The sequence below is a fragment of the Microtus ochrogaster genome, unplaced genomic scaffold, assembly GCF_000317375.1.
Source record: "Microtus ochrogaster isolate Prairie Vole_2 unplaced genomic scaffold, MicOch1.0 UNK73, whole genome shotgun sequence".
Taxonomy (NCBI): Eukaryota; Metazoa; Chordata; class Mammalia; order Rodentia; family Cricetidae; genus Microtus; species Microtus ochrogaster.
In genome coordinates this window covers 1899736-1919357 of record NW_004949171.1, presented here as the reverse complement: position 1 = coordinate 1919357, position 19622 = coordinate 1899736, and the positions used below count along the sequence as shown (strand labels likewise).

Below are 19622 nucleotides of genomic sequence, written 5' to 3'. Positions count from 1 at the left end.
CTGTGGCCAAAGGCCGGTTTCTGAACTCACTTTTTATAGTACGGGCACCAAGTATTAGGTCTGAACAAAGAAATTTTTAGGATCTTGCCCTGACCAGTCAACGTAGACCCTAAGGAGGGGGGTGAGTTTTAACTAGGCAACTATCATGAAATATGTTTCAGAGGAGATTACAGTGAAAGTTACTAATTGCAAGAAAACAGGTGTCTTTAGCAATTAGTCAGAAAGGGACTGGTAGCAATACCAGAAGGTTAGTAAACTAGAATTAATTGGTTCTTAGGCTGGGAACTTCAAAGATAGCAGAAAGCTTCTCACACTATCTCAAGGTAAAACTCAGATACAGATACCATACTTTATAACCTCCATTATCAGAGCTCATTAGTTAAACCAGGTTCTTGCATGTGTTCAGTGTTTCTCCTGGTACTTCCAGGCAGTGTATACTAAAGCCCCATGCCTCCCCTTTGATGGTGCCAGTTTCCCATAACAGAAACAGTGCCTAACCCAGAGATCATGTATCTCTGTCTCCTAAAGGTTAACTCAACTGAGTTAGTTCATATCTGTCATTTATCAAGGATGACCAGGACACTACTCTCAGATTGCAGAGAGAAGCATGACTGTTCCTAGATATTGTGGAAGAGAAAGTTTATTATAGATATGGTGGGAGAGCACAGGTAGAGGCAGGGACATCTGGGAGAGTTCAGAGTGGACTGAGCTGGCGCATGTCGGGAGGAGAGAAGGGGAGAGGGAAGCCAGGAGTAGCAGCCAGGAGGCCAAAGGTACAAAAAGGACTAGTAACCAAACTATCTGGATTATATAGGGAAGAGCCTCTGGGCTCAAACCCTGGACTGGAGAGTGAAGGGTAGAGGATGGGATATATAGCCATACCCAGTAACAGGTAGAGACTGAGGAATGCTGGGGGAACCTGGAGGCCAGGTCTGCTTTGATAAGCCCTGCATTTGAAATTTAACAGAAACTAACTTTATCTTTCTCTTTGAAATTCACTTTCAAGCCTGATCTCTCAAACCCTGTTAAAATACTTAATTTTTCAGGTTAAAAACACCAATGCTTGCAGAAAGAAAGAAGCAACTATCACAGTGTCTCTTTCTGAGAGCCACCTAACAAGGGTTGATTGTACACCTAAGACAACAGGGAGGAAGGTCTGGCTGGCAGGATTTTGTTTACACTGTATATCAAAGGCTGACAAAGGAAAGGCTATTCTCTGATAAGGTATGGCTCCTATCTTATAAGTTTATTTTTATCTCTGTAGTTTTTAGTCTGTTCTGTTACTTTTGGCTATTTCCTATTGAGTAGGGGATCACAGCCAGAATCAAGAAGGAACAGAAAAAAAAAAAAAACCTGCAAGATTAAAGTCAATGGTATAAATGTTTAACTATCAACTTGCAAACAAAGGAAATTCCAGGCTTGTAACATTTCCATTATAAAAAGGCATCCTTCTACTGTTGGAAACAATTTCAAGTTTCCAGCTCCATTGAAAAGTTGGGAAGGAATGCACATTAGCACCTAATTCTACGTCACATCCATTATACATATACAACAGACCAAAGTGAGCTCCAGAGTGCAGTTAATAAGTCCTTGGGAAGCAATAGGCATTAAGTTTATTACCTTTGTTTTATGTATACTTAATTACACATCTGTAGAACTTAGTTTCATTGAAGTGAAATTTATACAACATAAAATTAATGATTTTAAGTTGTGTAATTCAGTGACATTTAGTATATTAATAAAGTTGTGTAACAACCATCTTTAGCAAATTCCAAAATATTTTCCTTACCACAGAAGAAAACCTCACACTCAAATGCAGCCCATTCCATTTCTCCTCCTATTCCTTGACCCTTATTAATCCCTAGAACTTACTACTGAAGATTTTCATACGGTGCTTGACGTTCTGGCTTCCTTCCCTTACAACAATGTTGCCAAAGTCCATCCATATTGCACCGCATCAGTATTTTATTCATTTTATGACTTTTTATTGATATTTACTGAGCTCTACATTTTTCTCTGCTCCCCTCCCTGCCTCACCCCTTTCCTCTTCAACCCTCCCCCAAAGTCTCCATGCTCCCAATTTACTCAGGAGATCTTGTCTTTTTCTACTTCCCATGCAGATTAGATCTATGTAAATCTTTCTTAGTGTCCTCCTTGTTGTCTAAATTCTCAGGGATTGTGGTTTATAAGCTGGCTTTCTTTGCCATGTTTAAAAACCACCTAATGCTATAATTGTCTTTCTGTGTCTGGGTTAACTCACTCAAAATAATGATTTCTAGCTCCATCTATTTTCCTGCAAAATTCAAGATGTCATTATTTTTTTTCTGCTGTGTAGGAAGTACTCCATTATGTAAATGTACCACATTTTCCTTATCCATTCTTCGGTCGAGGGGTATTTAGGTTGTTTCCAGGTTCTGACTATGACAAACAAAGCTGCTATGAACATAGTAGAGCACATACATGTCCTTGTGGCACGATTGAGCATCCTTTGGATATATACCCAAAAGTAGTATTACTGGGTCTTGAAAAAGGTTGTTTCCTAATTTTCTGAGAAATCGCCACATTGATATCCAAAGGGGTTGTACCAGCTTGCATTCCCTCCAGCAATGCAAAAGTGTTTCCTTTTCCCCCCACAACCTCTCCAGCTTAAGTTGTCATCAGTGTTTTTGATCTTAGCCATTCTTACAAGTGTTAGATGGAATCTCAGAGTTGTTTTGATTTGCATTTCTCTGATTACTAAGGATATTGAACATTTCCTTAAGTGTCTTTCAGCCATTTTAGATTCTTCTGTTGAGAGTCCTCTGTTTAGGTCTTTACTCCATTTTTTTTATTGAATTATGTGTTCTTTTGGTGTCCAGTTTCTTGAGTTCTTTGTATATTTTGGAGATCAGCCCTCTGTCTGATGTGGGGTTGGTAAAAATCTTTTCCCATTCTGTAGGCTGTCATTTTGTCTTGTTGACAGCATCCTTTGCTTTACAGAAGCTTTTCAGTTTCAGGAGGTCTCATTTATTAATTGTTTCTCTCAGTATCTGTAATGCTGGGGTTATATTTAGGAAGTGGTTCCTTGTGCCAATGCATTCAAGTATACTTCCCACTTTCTCTTCTGTAAGGTTCAGTGTGGCTAGCTTTATGTTGAGGTCTTTGACCCTTTTGGACTTGAGTTTTGTGCATGGTAAGAGATATGGGTCTATTTTCATTCTTCTACATGTTGATATATGTGTGTGTATATGTGTATATATGTGTGTTCCCAAATACATAATTTACAGAAAATACATAAATACATCACTTTAAGATTTTCAGTCTATATTGTTACTCTTATGTAGGTTTTCAGGACTTTAGGACTACCCATTTGGTATCAGATAACCAACTGGTGTGCTCTTCCCTGAGTAAGACTATTTCTCCTGCTATCAACATTCTATAGTTGCTTATAGTTCTATGTGTAGAGTCGAGGACTTCTCTCTTTCTCATTAGCATGCATTTTGTTGTTCTTGTTCAGGTCATGTTTGGGCAGTCATGTTGGTAAGACTTTCTAAGTATATTTTCCTAATAGACACAATCTCACAGCAAACTCCTTGTTTCTCTAGATTTTACAGTTTTTCTGTCCCCTCTTACGTAATGGTCTCTCAGCCTTATGTGCAGGAATTATATTACAGATGAATCTTTTGGTACTGGACTCCACAATACTGCATTTTTATTTCCTGTGGTTTTCTGTATTTGTCTCAGTCTGTTGCAAAGAGTTTGCTTGATGAGGAGTGAGACTACACTTCTCCATGGGTATAAGGATAAGTATTTACAATGTAGTTAGAGATTGTGCTGGTTCAGTTGTAGGTTCTCCTCCTAGATCCATAACTTCATTAGCACTGAGTAGTTAGCTAGGTTTCCAGTACCAGGCATTATTTTCCTCTTGTTGAGCAATTCTTAACTTCAAATGGAAAGCTATTGGTTATTTCCAAGCAAGGTATTTGTGACACAACTACAGCCTTCATGGCATACTGGTTGTTGTGGTGATCCATAGGGATCACAACTAGGTAGGACTGTTGGTTGTTTCTATCCTTTGGAAGCTTGCATAGTTCCATCTGCTAATATGAAAGCTAGTTCTCAGGAAGGAATCTTTCAGGTCAGATCAAGCTCAGATATTCTGGCCTTGTGTCTGAAGTGCATGGTATCTTTAGCAATAGGGAGTTATCTTCTACCTCTAAGGGTGTGGAGAGTAACCAAGAGCAATAGAAATAGCACACAATGTTTTGGGAATCTCTTGAACAACCTTGATCTGAAGGGGGCTTTTCAGTTTCTTGTAGCTTTTGTTAGGGTTTTTATTAGATGGTCTATAATTTGGAGGAAGCACTACCAGCCCAGATAGGAAATTTTCATTTAAACTACACATGTGTATTTATACACTGACATGTATTTTATAAGTATTTATCAGCAGAGAGTTAATAGTATGATTCCTTGTGACTTTTTTCAGGCATCCATGCTGTTATTTTACTTTTTTTTGTATTTATCTCCTTCCCACCTTCTTAGTTAAAACCCCCACCCATTTTTCTCATGTCCTCCTTTAGGTCACCTGTGCCTTGTTTGTTATCCCCTTCTCTATTGCTATACAGAGAGAGAGAGAGAGAGAGAGAGAGAGAGAGAGAGAGAGAGAGAGAGAGAGAGAGAGAGATCTGTTTTATTTATTTTGCTGGTTCAGCAGTATTTCAAGTTATATACTCAATCTGAAGATTTGGATTTGGAACTAGGAACCTCAGATGAGAGAAAAGAAGTGTTGCTTGTCTTTATGGGTCTTTCTTTCTTTCTTTTCTTTCTTCCTTTCATTCTTTTGTTTTGTTTTTTGTTTTTTGTTTTGGTTTGATTTGGTTTTTGAAGACAGGGTTTCTCTGTGTAGCTTTGGAGTCTGTCCTCAAACTCACTCTGTAGACCAGGATGGCCTTGAAATCACAGAGATCCACCTGCCTCTGGCTCCCGAGTGCTGGGATTAAAGGCATGTGCCACCACCACCCATCTTTATGGGTCGTTTCTTGCTCAATATGATATTTTCTAGCTCCATCCATTTACCTGAACGTTTTATTATTTCATTTTTCATTAGGACTGAAAAGTACCCCATATTGTATATGTACCACAGTTTTATTATCTATTTGTTGGCTGAAGGATATTTAGATTGTTTCCATTCCCTAGCTATTGTGAACACAGCAGCAATGAACATAGTTGACCTGTGGAGTAGGGTGTCAAGTCCTTCAGGAATATGACAAGGCAAGACACAGTTGGGTCATATAGATAGATTTTTAAATTTTTGAGGATTCTCCACACTGATTTCCAAAGTGGCTGGAATTTGCAATCCCACCAAAAGCAAATGAGGATTCCCTACCCTCTCCCCCGTATCCCCACTACCCAGCATTTGTTGCAAGTTGTTTTGTTGATCTTTGCCATGTTGACTGGGATAAGATGAAATCTCAAAGTTGGTAATTGTTTTGTTTTCTCTTTCTTCTTTTTATCTTTGAGATTATAAATCATTTCCAATTTCCCTCGTTTTCATCTAAACCCTTTCATATATCCCTCCTTGCTCTTTTTCAAACTCATGGCCTCTTTTATCATTGCTGTTACAAACATGTGTACAACAATCAAAATCGTTCTGATTTGAGTCTCCGCAATTGCCACAGATGATGAACATTTTTGAGTTATTTTTTAGTCGTTTTATTATTTTGAGAATTCTCTGTTCATATCCCAGGCCCATTTTTTGAATGGTCATTTGCTTTCTTGCCTCAGATATACAGATGGAAACATTCTTTTCCATTCTGTGGGCTTCCACTTCACCTGATAGATTGTTTCTTTAGTTGTACAAAACTATTTTAGTTTTATAAAGTCCCACTTATCAATCGTTGCTATAATTGTTGGACAAATGAAGTCCTATTTAGAAAGTTTTTCCTATTCTTACCTATATGATATAATATACCACGTATGTTTTTTTCTATAAGTTTCAATGTTTCAAGTTCCACCTTTGTATCTTTGGGCCATTTGGAGATAGTTTTATGCAAGGTGATAAATATGAGCCTAATCTTTTTTTTTCTTTTTTATGATTTTTTACTTATTTTTTAAATTTCATTTTACATTCCAATCACATTTCTCCCTCCCATCCCTCTTTGCCTCTTCACCTCCCATCCACTCCTTCCAAAGGGAAGTCAACAAAGCCTGGTCCATTAAGTTGAGGCAGGGCCAAGCCCCTCCCCCACTGCTTTAAGGCTAAGTATGGTATCCCACCATAGGGAATGGCTCCAACAAGCTAGCTAGCTCATGCACCAGAGATAGACCCTGGTCTTATTGCCAGGGGCCCCACAGACAGACCAAGCTACACAACTGCTTTCCACATGCATAGGACCTAGTTTGGTCTCTTGGACACTCCATAGCTGTCAGTCTAGAGTTTATGAGTTCCCAAGAGTTTGGTTCAGCTGTCTCTGTAGATTTTTCCACCATCATGATCTTGACCTCTCTTGCTCATATATTCCTTCCTCCCTCTCTTCAACTGGATTCCCAGACTTTGGCCTGGTGCTTGGTTGTGGATCTCTGCATCTGATTCCATCATTTACTGGATGAATGCTCTATAACAACAGTTAGGGTATATGGGTCTAATTTTATTCTTCTGCATGTAGACATCCAGTTTTTCTGGCACCATTTATTGAAGATGCTTTTTATTTCTCCAGTATATGTTTTTGGCATCTTTATTGACTATAAAGTCTATAAAAGTCTTTATAGTCTTTATAGGCTGTAGTTGTATGTACTCATTTTGGGTCTTTGATTTTGTTCCCTTGGTCTATATGTATGTACTTGTGGCAGTCCTGTATTGTTTTTATTACTATGGCCTATAATATTCTCAAGATCTGGTGACCTTTCCAACTTTGTACGTTTTGCTCCAGATATCTTTTTATTTATTTTATTTATTTTTTTGGCTATTCAGGGTCTTTTGTGGTTCCATATGAATTTTAGGAAGTGTTCCTATTTCTGTGGAGAATAAGATGGGGATTTTGAATTAGGATTGCAATGAATCTGTTAATGACTTTTAACAAAATGATCATTTTCACAAAATTAATTTTACCAATCCATGAGCATAGGGTATCTTTCCATTTTTCTAGTGTCTTTATCTCTTTCTTCAGCTATTTCAAGTTTTCATTGTCAAGGTTCTTCACCTCCTTCTTTAGGTTTGTTTCTAGATATTTTATTTTCTTTGAGGGTATTGTGAATGGAAATGTATCTATGATCTCTTTGTCTGTATGTTTGTTGTTGGTATATAGAGAAGCTGTTGAATTATGCAAGTTGATTCTGTATCCTGCCACATGGCTGAATTATTTTTATTGTCTCTAGGAGTTTTCTGGTAGAATTTTTGAGATCTTTTATGGATAATATCATGTCAGCAGCAATTAGGGATAATTTGACTTCTTCTTTTCCTTTTTATGTCCTTTTATTTTCTTCTATCTTATTGTTCTAGCTAATGCTTCAAGCACGATATTGAAAAGGAGTGAGGACAATTCACAAATCTGTCTCATTCCTGACTTCAGTGGGATTTTTCTCAAGTTTTTCTCCATTTAGGATGATGTTGGTTGTGGGTTTCACATCTATACCTTTTATCATATTGAAGGTATTTCCCCTAGTTCTAATCTCTCTCAGACTTTTATTGTGAAGGCATGATGAATTTTGTCAAAGGCTATTTCTACATCTATTGAGATGATCGTGTGATTTTTCTCTTTAATTTCTTTTATATGGTTTATTACACTTACTTGTGAATGTTGAATCATTTCTGCATCTTAGTCATGGTGTATAATCTTTTTTACATGTCTGTATTCAGTTTACAATTATTTTATTGAGCATTTTTAATCTACGTTCGTCAGGTATACTGGCCTGTAGTTTTCTCTTTATTGTTGTCATTGTTGTGAAACTGGTTTCACAAAAGGAGTTTGTGAGTGTGCCTTCTGGTTTTTTGTTGTGTGTTTGTTTGTTTATCTGTTTTAAATAGTTTAGAAGGATTGGCTGTAGATCTTCTTTGAACATCAGGTAAAATTATCCTGTGAATCCATCTAGTCCTGGACTTCTTTTTAATTAGAAGGCTTTTTATTGCTATTTTATTCTACTCATTTGTTATGGGTCTGCTTAGGTTATTGACTACTTCTTGGTGTAATTTGGTGGGTTGACTGAGTATAAAAAGTCATCCATTTCTTTTAGGTTTTCTAGCTTAATGGGAAACCTAAAAGTATTCACTTAAAATATTCCAAATTTCTTTGGTGTCCGTTGTAATATTTCCCTATTCATTTCTGATTATATTAATTTAGGTACTCCCTTTCTTTTGATTAGTTGGGTCAGTGACCTGTTAATCTTGTTTGTTTTCTCAATTGTTATATTTATGAATTCTTTGCATTGTTTCTTTGTTTCTATTTCACTGATTTCAGCTCTAATTTTTATTGTTGCTTGCTATCAAATGGGTTCAGATTTGGTTTGTTCTTGTTTTTCAAATCTTTTTAGTTGTATCACTATTTATTTGTACTCATTCTGGTTTTTTTTTTAAGAAAAGATATTTAGAGCTATAAATTTCCCTCATAAAACTGCTTTCAGAATGTTGCAGAAGTTTTGGTGTGTTCTTGCATTTCCATTTAGTCCAGGAAATTTCTTATTTCTTTCTTGATTTGTTCTTTGACACACTCATCATTCAGCAATGAGTTGTTTAATCTCCATAAGTTTGTGTATTTATTAGAGATTTGTTTTATGTCAATTTTAAGTTTTATGGCTTTGTGGTAAGATAGGATACAAGAAATTATTTAAGTCTCTCTGAACTTGTAAAGATTTATTTTGTGTTCCAGAATGGTGTCTATTTTAGAGATGATTCCAGGTGCTGCTGAATGTGTATTCTTTGATTTGGGGGTATAATGTTTTGTAGATATCTGTGAAGTCCATTTAATGTACTATGTCACTCAGTTATGATGTTTTTGATGTTTCTGCTTATTTTTTCTGGCCAGATGAGCTACCTATTGGAAAAAGTAGGGTGCTGAAATCACCAACTACTAATAGGATGATATTAGTCTGTGCCTTTCAATCCAGTAGTACATTTTTTTTATGAAACTGGTTGTATCAGAGTTTGAAGAACATATACTTAGAATAGTAATGTCATCTTGGATAAAGGTCCCTTGATTAGAATAAAGTGTTTTTCTTTATCTAATCCTATTATGTTTAATTGAAAGTCTATTTTGTCAGATATTAGGATAGTGATGCCTACTTTCTGGTTCCATTTGATTGGAACACTTTTGTCCATCCTTTTGCTCTAATGGGATGCCTATTATTAAAACAACGATTTGTTTTGGGGGGGTTATTTTTTTGAGACAGGGTTTCTCTGTAGCTTTGAATCCTGTTCTAGGACTAGCTCATGTACACCAGGCTGGTCTCGAACTCACAGAGACCCACCTGCCTCTGCCTCCTAAGTGCTGAAATTGAAGGAGTGCACCACCACTGCACAGCAATGATTTGTTTTTATAGATAGAGGGGTTTTGTTTCTTGATCCATTCAGCTAGGCTGTGTATTTTGATTGGAGAACCTTAATATTTAAAGTTATATTGAAATGTCTGTGTGTTGGCTGCAGTCATTGTGTTGTCATTTCTAGTAGTGTTATGTTCGCAATGGTACTTTACGTTTTAGTAATTATATTTCTTTTCATATTCCTTTTTTTACAGCCTCTTGACTCAAAAGTAATTGTTTCAGGTTGGCTTTGATAGCTATCCAGTTTTCCAGGATCCTAACATTCCCCTCCCTAGCTAATCCCACCTGATTTGAGAAAAGCTCTGTTTTTGAGGTCATTTTTATCTAAGACCTCATGAGAATTGCTTTAATTACCCACATTCTGATCATAACATTCAAGTAATCTCTAAGAATTTAGACTTGCCTTGTAAATCTTTTCTTCTGAGCTATCACAAGAATTTTCCTTTATACTTTCATTTATGGTAAATATAAGCTTTCATAGTCTATGCATCCAATTTCTTCCAGCTTCTATTACCCAAATCCAAAGCCATCTCTAAAATTTAACATTTTTGTTTCAAGCTCTTTTTTTTTGGTTTTTTTTTTTTTTTGGTTTTTCGAGACAGGGTTTCCCTGTGGCTTTGGAGCCTGTCCTGGAACTAGCTCTGTAGACCAGGCTGGTCTCGAACTCACAGAGATCCTCCTGCCTCTGCCTCCCGAGTGCTGGGATTAAAAGTGTGCGCCACCACCGCCCAGCTTAACATTTTTGTTATAACAGCAACCAACTCCCCACTTCTCTGATATCAATTTTGTCTTCATCCTCTGAAGGTTTCCATAACAGAATACCTTAATCCAGCCTAGAGGTTAAGAAGTCCAAGATCAGGGTGCCAGCATCAGGGTACAAAGAAGCAAATGAAGCTAATCTAGCTCTTTTATAGCAGCATTAATCTCATGCCAGGCATGATGCCACACACCTTTAATCCCAATGCTCAGGGGGTAGAAAAGGCAGGTCTCTGAATTCAAACCCAGGTTGATCTACATAAGCAGATACAGATCAGCCATCGTAATATTGTACAATGTGAGCTTAGGGAAGGACAAACATTCAAACCACAGCAAATGGGTTAACTACGACTATAAGACAACAAAAACACAAAGAAAGCAAAATCTAAAGTAGACATAGCAGGGGGTACAAAATGAAATGAGATTGAGGGCATATTTAAGAGAGTAAATTAAATATTATTAGTATACTAAATTCATATTCAGAGAAAAATAAATAGGGCACTTGCTGTCCTGGACATATGGTAGTATAATTCAATAGGGCAAAAATGATAGGAGGAAAGGTAATTTCAACAAATATGAAATTAAAGCGTGCAACCTTATCTCACTGACAGCTTTGAAAGCAATGAGGGAAAGGTTTCCATAAAATTGATAAAATCCTAGATACAAGGGGGTATTTGTGTCTACATACATAGATGTTCATATTATTAATAAATAGTTCTTCATGTGATTCAAAGATGACATTAAGAAAAAAGGATAAAGAATATGAATAACAAGTACAAAGCAAATATTTCTAAATACCAGGAAAGATACTTACCATTATAAAAACAACCTACAAAAAAGTGGCGGAGCCAGGTATGGTGATTCACACTGGTAATCCCAGCAGTCAGGAAGCCAAGAAAGGAAAACCATGACTTAGAGTCCAGCCTAGGCTTAAATAGCAAGTTCCAGGACAGCATGAGCTGCACAGTAAGACCTTGTCTGAAGGGAAAGGGGAAAATGACAGAAATAGGAATGGAACCAGCCAGCAATGGTTTCATAAAAATTAATAAAAAAAATAATCAAATGATATCACTTGTTTTTAAAAATTCAAACCAACACATGTATGTTATTTAAAAAACATCCTTCAGGTTAATTTCTTCAAAGCAATTGATTTTGTGCAAGAGAAAGCTTAAAAATAGGGCACAGTGCCAGGTGGTGATGGCACATGCCTTGAATCTCAGTTCTTGGGTTGCAAAGGCAAGTGAATCTCCAAGTTTGAGGCCATCCTGGTCTACCAAGTGAGTTCCAGAACAGCCAGGGCTATACAGAGAAACCCTATCTTGAAAAAAAGAAAAAAGAAAAAAAAATCAGGCAAAGTGGCAACTCACCATAGTAGTCTCTAACAAGACAAGATAGACAGGCCAGACTGAGAGTACCCACAATGATAGGCTGTACACACACACACACACACACACACACACACACACACACACAAGTTTTAAAAGGCATTGGAACAATTACAGGAGATGAAAAACACTAATATTAATATTTCACCCTTTTGACCACACAGCTGATACTTCTTATGGTCAAGACACAGCCAAGACTAACTGCACATCTGCTTTTCACAGAACCATGGAAACAACAAAGGGCATCCCTCACGAGCCTCAGACTAGAAGGCAAGATCTCCAGGAGATGCTGACAGCTGTGGGGTTGTCTGTTGACTACTGGCTGCCTAAGCTTCAGGAAGATGTGGGTGTGACCTGTGCCCAGGCCTTACAACACTTAGAAGAAAAAGACCTCCAGAAGCTGAAGTCCCAGACACAGCACACATGGGAGAAAAAGGCTCTGGAGAAGCTGCTTGACCTCTCACAGCCAAACAGTGTTGCAGAGTTCCAGGAGACTCCTGGGGAGATGATAAGGAACAGGCAGCAGCAAGCAGAACAGTCGCTGCAGGAACTGAGGGCCTTGCAGTCAGAAGGGAAACACAGACAGGAAGAGGAAGTGAAGAGGAAAGAAGCAGAACTGAGGCAAGCAATGGAGATCCCTGAAGAGTGCTGGCCAGGGCCGGAAGTACCCCTCAAAGATATCACTGAAACAATGGAGAGACATCTCAAGGATATGGAGCAGAAAATTTCCTACAGTGGAAACCTCTCAGATAGAGACCTGGTAAGATGGGCATCTGGAGGGCTGGCCCTGCAAGGAATTTATAAGACCAGCCACCAAAGAAGCCTGATTCAGAAGAAAGAAGAGCTACTCAGTGTCCCTACAGAGTTCTCACTTGTTGGCCCTGAGCATGGCACATGGATGGAAACAAAGGAATTTTCCTCTTTTCAAGAACAAGCCATGTTCACACAGACTATGGAGAAGCTGGGTTTCAGTTCAGCCTTCTCAGCTAAAGGTGAAGGCTGGGGACTTAGTCTAGACGGTGGTGTGGAGAAAAATAAACACACAGTATCTGGGGATACCCACCAATCACATTCAGAGCAATCTTACTTCTGCTCAGCCAAATTCAGCTATATTCCACTGGCCACCTGCCACTTTCACATCCATCAGCTTCAACTCTCCAAGGCTGCTCTCCAGGAGCTAAAACGTATTGAAGAACTCCTAGGTCAAACTACACACACAGACGGATTCCCCTTACTGAGGCACAGGGCTGAAAACTTTTTTCACAAGTTTGGCTCTCATGCTAACCAAGGCCCACTGCACCTAGGGGGAATCTACTGTTGGAAGGCCATTTCAGAGGATTTCAAAAGTGAGCAATTGGCTGATGTAAAGCAGCAGGTGGCAGAGTCCTTGAATATTTACATAAGGGGCAGCTATGGTGGCTTTGGAGTTAAAGCTGGTACAAGTGTAAACATGTTAGACCCACATTCAAAAACAGCATCTAACAGTACAACTCGTCAAAACTTTCAAACAAAGGTGAAACTCTCTGTTGCCCAGATAGGTGGACCAGCAGAAGCAGATAGTATTGCCCAGTGGACAGCTGGCCTTGTTGCTAGCAATCAAACATGGTCTGTCATTGACCGGGGACTTCAGTTGGTACCTATTTGGGACATCATCCTCTCTAGCCACAGAAGTGATTTTAAGGATGCCCTTCAGGTGGCAAACTGCCTGAAAGACAGTTACACTGCTCTGACTGGACTCACTGCCCAGATTCAGGAAGGAGAGGAATTTCTTACTGCTGGAAAAGAAGCCAGGCTTTTCCTAGAGGATGTGAAATGTTGGGAGGTTTCTGATCCTGAAAAACAGCTTAATAAGCTGATAGACTTCATGCAAACATTGAGTCAAAAAGTAAAAAGTTATACCATTTGGATTAATACATGCCTCACAGATTGGGATCTGCAGAATTTTCTAATAAACACTGTAAGCTTTTGCAAAAATTCACCCACTTATAAAACTCAGTTTATTAAATCTCAGTTGTGCAGCCTTCTAGAACCTCATGTCTACAAAGTGACAAACTTTCCTCATGCACAGTCCATCATACAGTGGATCAATCAGTCAGAGTCAGAGGAAGAACAAATCAAAATCCCCTCATTTTCTGAATTCATCGAGACCTTAAAAAAAAACCACAAAAACCTGATGGAAGTGAATATAAAAAATGAGTCCCCAGAAACAGTGGAAGAAGCTAAAAGAATGGCTACATATGAGGTGACCACAGCTATTGGCTCCTTCTTGAAGTACCTAAGAGAAACAGAGCAGCCAGATATGCTGCTGATGCTACTCTCCATTGCAGCTGGTGCAGGATATCAGTTGGTAAACAATATTTTTCAGCATCTTCTGGGATGTAACGAGTTAAGCTTCCTTGTGGATCAAATGCAAGCTATCCATCAGAAATACCAAGATCTTAAAAACATATGCAGCTACAGAGCCCAGGCGTTCCTGGTGCTCACAGCTCTCAGAGCCACAGTCGAAATTACAGATACTTCTACAGAAGAGAAAGGACAACGCTTGACATTAGTAAGACAACATATGGAACACTTGTTGTCTGAAGAAGTTGTACATGTTCTCACAAAACATGGAGCACATCATGATTGGGAAAATCTGGAGAACGATTTAAGATTACTGATTGATGGGGACTATAAAGCCACAATCCCTTCTTTGCAAATGGATGAGGTAAAAAAACAGTTGCAAAGTCTCTGCTATGAAAAGAAAGAGATCTATAAACAACAAAGTAATGAAAACAACGAAAAGGATATGATAGAAAAAGGACCTTTCCTAGACTTACTCCAGCGTCTAGGCCTTGAACACCACTACCCAAAAAGGATGAGCAGAGCTGATTTCCATCTGATCTATAAGACTTCTGTGTACAATACACAGCCAAGATCTGAACAGGAACTTCCCTTCTATTTCCTACAAAAGCTATTGATGCTAGATTGTGGGTTCAGACATCTGGTCTTCAAAGATGACAAGAACATAGAAAACCAGAACTCTGTAGTTTCTTGCAGTCATGAAAATGAAGATTTTGATCCATATGAAGATGCCATTAAAGAAAGTGACAGTCTTACCTACCTCTCAGCCGCTGAGTCCCAGCCCCACATTCACCCAATGGACATCCAGATGGCCATTTTTCACTGTGCAGATGATCTTGCCAGGCAATATATTTTGTCCAAACTTTCCATTTGTCAATTTGCACTTCCCCTTGTGGTACCAAATCCCAACAGTTCTCAGATTGAATTCTCTCTCTGGTCTCTGAGACAAATCAGGAGAAGCTGGCAAGAGTCAAGTAAATCACCACAGGACAAGAGCTACAGTCACAGCAATCAGCAGATGTGCTGTGTTTCTACCCCCATTGTGTCCTTCATTAGAGTTGGAAATGGCCTCTCTGCTTCCAAATCTCAGATCATAAACTCTCTCCTCAGTAAACATAAACACGATGTGTTTTTTCACAGGCACTGCAGAGGAAGCAGCAAAGACTGTCTCCTGATGGAGGGAGTGGTGGAGATCTCCTGGTTCTGTCCTGGGGGTCAAGGTGAGGACAGATTTGACAAGTGTGTGACCTTCACCAATCTTCATGGAGATGCCAAGGACCATAGACAACAACTCAGCTTCCTGCAGGATGTCTCTTCTGTCATTGTGATCCTCATGTCAGCTTCTGATGACAATAAAGAAAACCAAAAACTTGTCAGATACCTCTGTCAGTCATCAAGATCCCTGATCTGTTTGACTGATGACAAAGAAAAAGCCACAGCCAATTATTCTGGTAAAAGAATGAGAATTGGCATCAGGAATAGAAATGAGGCAGAATTAACAGAGGAGCTCACAAACGCCATCAAACATTTTCTAGAGCTCTCTAATACTGCTCTCAGTTTAGAGGGATGTTCACAGATGGCTCAAAAACAAGGATTCCTTATTGATGAGGACCAGAGAGACTGCAAGGAAGCCAAAGAAAAGGCACAGACTATAATGGCCCTCCTGGAGGAATCCAAGTTATCACAGACAAAAGAAAATTTACTACCCCTTCAGGGACAACTTTGGCACCTTTGGTGTAAGAAGGATAAAGAATTCTATCATCTGAGAGAGAAAGGGAATCGGAGCATTGAACAACACAAGAGTGAGATTGAGATAGATAAAAGAATAATTCGATGTCGGCAATTGGAAAGAGCCTTTCCTCTCAATGATTTAATGCGCTCTGTTCTTGAAGTTCTCCAAGAATGTTCAGAAACTCATAATAAACTCTACTTTCTGCAGTGGCTAAGTCTGTTTTGTGACAATCTGACTACAGAACATCTGGAAAAGTTGCATGAAAAGCAAAGATCTTTGTGGTTAGTGGTACAAAGAGAAAAGCAGAAAGCACAGAAGAGCACATCCCTGACACTCTGGCAGAAGCAGCTAGAAGCCATCTCTACAGAGATTCTTAACTGCACTTTAGGAATTGAGCACCTTCTCCGAGAAGTTGGCCAGATCTATGAAGCTCTGGAAGAAATTTCATCCTCTAGAGACAGCCTTTTTCTCTGCCTCCCTCAGATTGCTGCAGACCTGATGGTGGCTGGTCTTCCCATTGAGCTGATGGATGGGGATGCTTCATATGTGCCTCTAAAGTGGGTGGCAGCTGTTTTTGACAAGATCTCAGAGAAAGTTGGAGACAAAAGGTTGTTTGTTCTCTCTATCCTTGGCCTACAGAGCTCAGGGAAGTCCACCCTACTGAATGCATTGTTTGGGCTGCAGTTCACAGCCAGTGCAGGCAGGTGCACCAAGGGGGCCTACATGCAGCTCCTGAAGGTGGAAGAAAAATTCACAGAGGAACTTGGCTTTGATTTTGTTCTTGTTGTTGACACAGAAGGACTTCGGGCTCCAGAACTCAACAACAAATCCCAGAATTGGGACAATGAGTTGGCAACCTTTGTCATTGGCCTTGGAAACTTGACTCTGATCAATATTTTTGGGGAGAATCCCTCTGAGATGCAAGACATCCTACAAATAGCTGTCCAAGCCTTTCTTAGGATGAAACAAGTGAAAATCTCCCCCAGTTGCCTCTTTGTCCATCAGAATGTGGGAGAAGTTACAGCTAAAGACCAAAATGTGGAAGGACGAAGGTGCTTAGAGCAGAAACTGGACGAAATGGCAATAACAGCTGCAGAACAGGAAGAGTGCTCAAATGTATCCCACTTCAGTGATGTCATTAAGTTTGATGTCAATAATCATGTCTATTACTTTGCCCACCTCTGGGATGGAAATCCCCCTATGGCCCCTCCTAATCCTCGTTATAGTCACAATGTCCAGGAACTAAAGAGTACAATTATTTTGACTGCCAAACAGGAATCCAGAGGTAGCATCATGAAGATCTCAGATTTCAAATTTAGAGTTCAAGATCTGTGGAAAGCCCTAGTAAATGAGAACTTTATTTTCAGCTTCAGAAACACCAGAGAGATCATGGCCATGAGCAAGCTGGAAACTATGTATAACCATTGGACCTGGGAGTTAAGGAGTCACATGCTGGACTTTCAGAACCAGCTGATCAATCAGATTCAGAATGGGAAAGTTCAGGCACTCAAAACAAGCATATTTGAAGCTCCAATCACAGAAAAATATACAGCAATTAAGCAAGAACTTGAAAAATATTTTAATGAAGATCCAGACAATGAAATATTGGTTCAATGGAAATCGAATTTTGAAAATAAGCTAATAATCCTTAAAGAGACACTTATATCAGACACCAGAAGGAAAGCCAATGAACTTATTCATTTAAAAAAAAATCAAGAAAGGTTGGATAAGAAAAAATCAAGTTATGCAAATGAATTATTGGAAAGAAGCAGAAAGTTGGCTTTAACTGTAAAGGGTAAAGAATTAAATGAAGAAGAATTACATGAAAAATTCAATCAACTTTGGAAAAAATGGGTCTGTGATGTGTCCTCAGATCTTCCTCCAGTCATAGAACCTGACATTGACACAGATTCTGAAAACATTCTTTGGGAGTATTTCCAAAAGGAGATCAACATGGTAGACATACTAATGAGAAATTCTGAAGATAAATTTCAAATAAATTATGATAAACATGTAAAAATGAATAAAAAGTATAACTTCATGACTAGGACATTAAAGGTCTGTGATAAGGAATCCATTAATATGACTACTGACCATATTATTTCAAGATTTAATGAAACTATCAACAATATTCATAAGCAACAGTGTGATTATAATACAAGTTACTTCCATGAAATTCTGAGAATAATAGAAGAAGAAGTAAAATCTGCACCTACTGACGAAAGATACACATTTACAAGCAAATATATCATTGAGTTGTCACTATGCTTATTCCAAAGAGCATCTAAGAGTTTTAAGGAAATGCATAAAGCATTCAAGAGAGCAAATGATCCTGTGAACTATCTGGAGAGGAAGAAAGATGATTTCTTCATGAGTTTTAAGATTTCCTGCCAAGGTGCCACCTCCATCAAAACATTTGTTGATTTTCTTTGGCACAAGCTCACCCCTGCTATCTCTGCAACCATAAAGGGGAAAATGGTCATTAAAATTGCTGGAGCCATGAGAGCCACCTGCCCAGCATTCAATGGAAACAGGGCTAACCTGGAGAAACACATTCTCATTTCTCTGGCAGAAGAAGAAAACTTTGATAATTACTGGGAGTACCTTCATGATACAAAATCCTTTTTTAGAAGGTATATTGAAAGCCATATTAAACAATACTGTTCAGATGGAGGAAGTAAAAATATAAAGACTTTTTTAAAAATAAGTTTAGGTGACATCAAGAATGCCGTCCTCTCTGCCATTCATGAGTCCACAGCAGTGGCTAAAGATAAAGGCAGCACTGCATCTGGCTGGTTGGATTTGTTCTGTGATCACCTAGGGAGCAACCTGATCTTTCCAAGAAGAGACCTCATAAGCATCGAGCACCAGGAGATAAAGGACACTGAGTTTCTCAAAGAAGCCATGAGTGCAGCTTTGGATCCTGCAATGAGGAAAGTTGAAGAGGACTGCTCAAGTAAGCCCATAGATGAAATGGTTCCTGACATTGAGAAAATTCTCTCTGAGCATCTCTGTGGCTGCTGGAAACAGTGTCCTTTGTGTAATGCAATTTGTACCAACACCATTCCCCAACATGAGGGAGACCACAGTGTGCCATTCCACCGTCCTCAGGCTGTCAGTGGGTGGCATAAGCATAAAACAGACCACTTTGTCATTGACTGCTGTACTAGTTCAGTAGCAAGTGACCGCTTCATGCTTTTGGGAAATAAACGAGAAATCCCATATAAGAATTACCGGCAGGCAGGAGGAGATTATGCCACATGGAGTATCACTCCAGACTCATCCACCCAGTCATACTGGAAATGGTTTGTCTCACACTTCAGGTCAAAACTAGAGGAAAAATACCAGAAAAAATTTACAGGCACAGGTGAAATCCCAGAGGCATGGGCCAAAATCACAAAGGAGGATGTGCTCAATGACTTGAAAGAGCAATAATATTCAATAAATAATCTAATATCAGACAGAGTCACAGCATACCTAAATAATTCTAAAATTCCTCATCATCATTTCTAAAAGTCTCCATCATTTCCATTTATAGGATGAAATGTGTGAAAGCTTGGAGCTTTCCCTATAAAATGTCTTTAATCTCTTTGTCTCAGCTTCTTTTTGTTTAAAATCAAATTATCATAGCTAGAAAGATGGCTCAGAAGTTATGGGCAAGTGTTGTTCCTGTAGAGGATCTGGGTTCAATTCCTGACATCCATTTGGCAGCTCACAGCCATCTCTGTAATTCCAATTCCAGGAAATCTGATGCCCTTTTCTGGCCTCACACATGATATATAGATATAGATTTATTTTTTGTTTTTGTTTTTGTTTTTCGAGACAGGGTTTCTCTGTGGCTTTGGAGCCTGTCCTGGCACTAGCTCTGTAAGACCAGGCTGGTCTCGAACTCACAG

General features: G+C 38.8%; 1 protein-coding gene across 1 annotated transcript; it reads left to right on the top strand.

Annotated features, from left to right (window-relative positions):
* The first annotated feature begins 11877 nt into the window (after nucleotides 1-11877).
* On the top strand, nucleotides 11878-19389 carry LOC101991722 (interferon-induced very large GTPase 1-like). Its single transcript, XM_005370235.2, has one exon. It carries the CDS (start codon nucleotides 11878-11880, stop codon nucleotides 19159-19161), a length of 7284 nt encoding a protein of 2427 aa, XP_005370292.1. The 3' UTR covers nucleotides 19162-19389.
* Nucleotides 19390-19622: the final 233 nt, after the last annotated feature.

Bases quoted from the DNA above. Each gene is read 5' to 3' on its own strand.
- LOC101991722 (XM_005370235.2), top strand. From the start codon at position 11,878: ATGGAAACAACAAAGGGCATCCCTCACGAGCCTCAGACTAGAAGGCAA.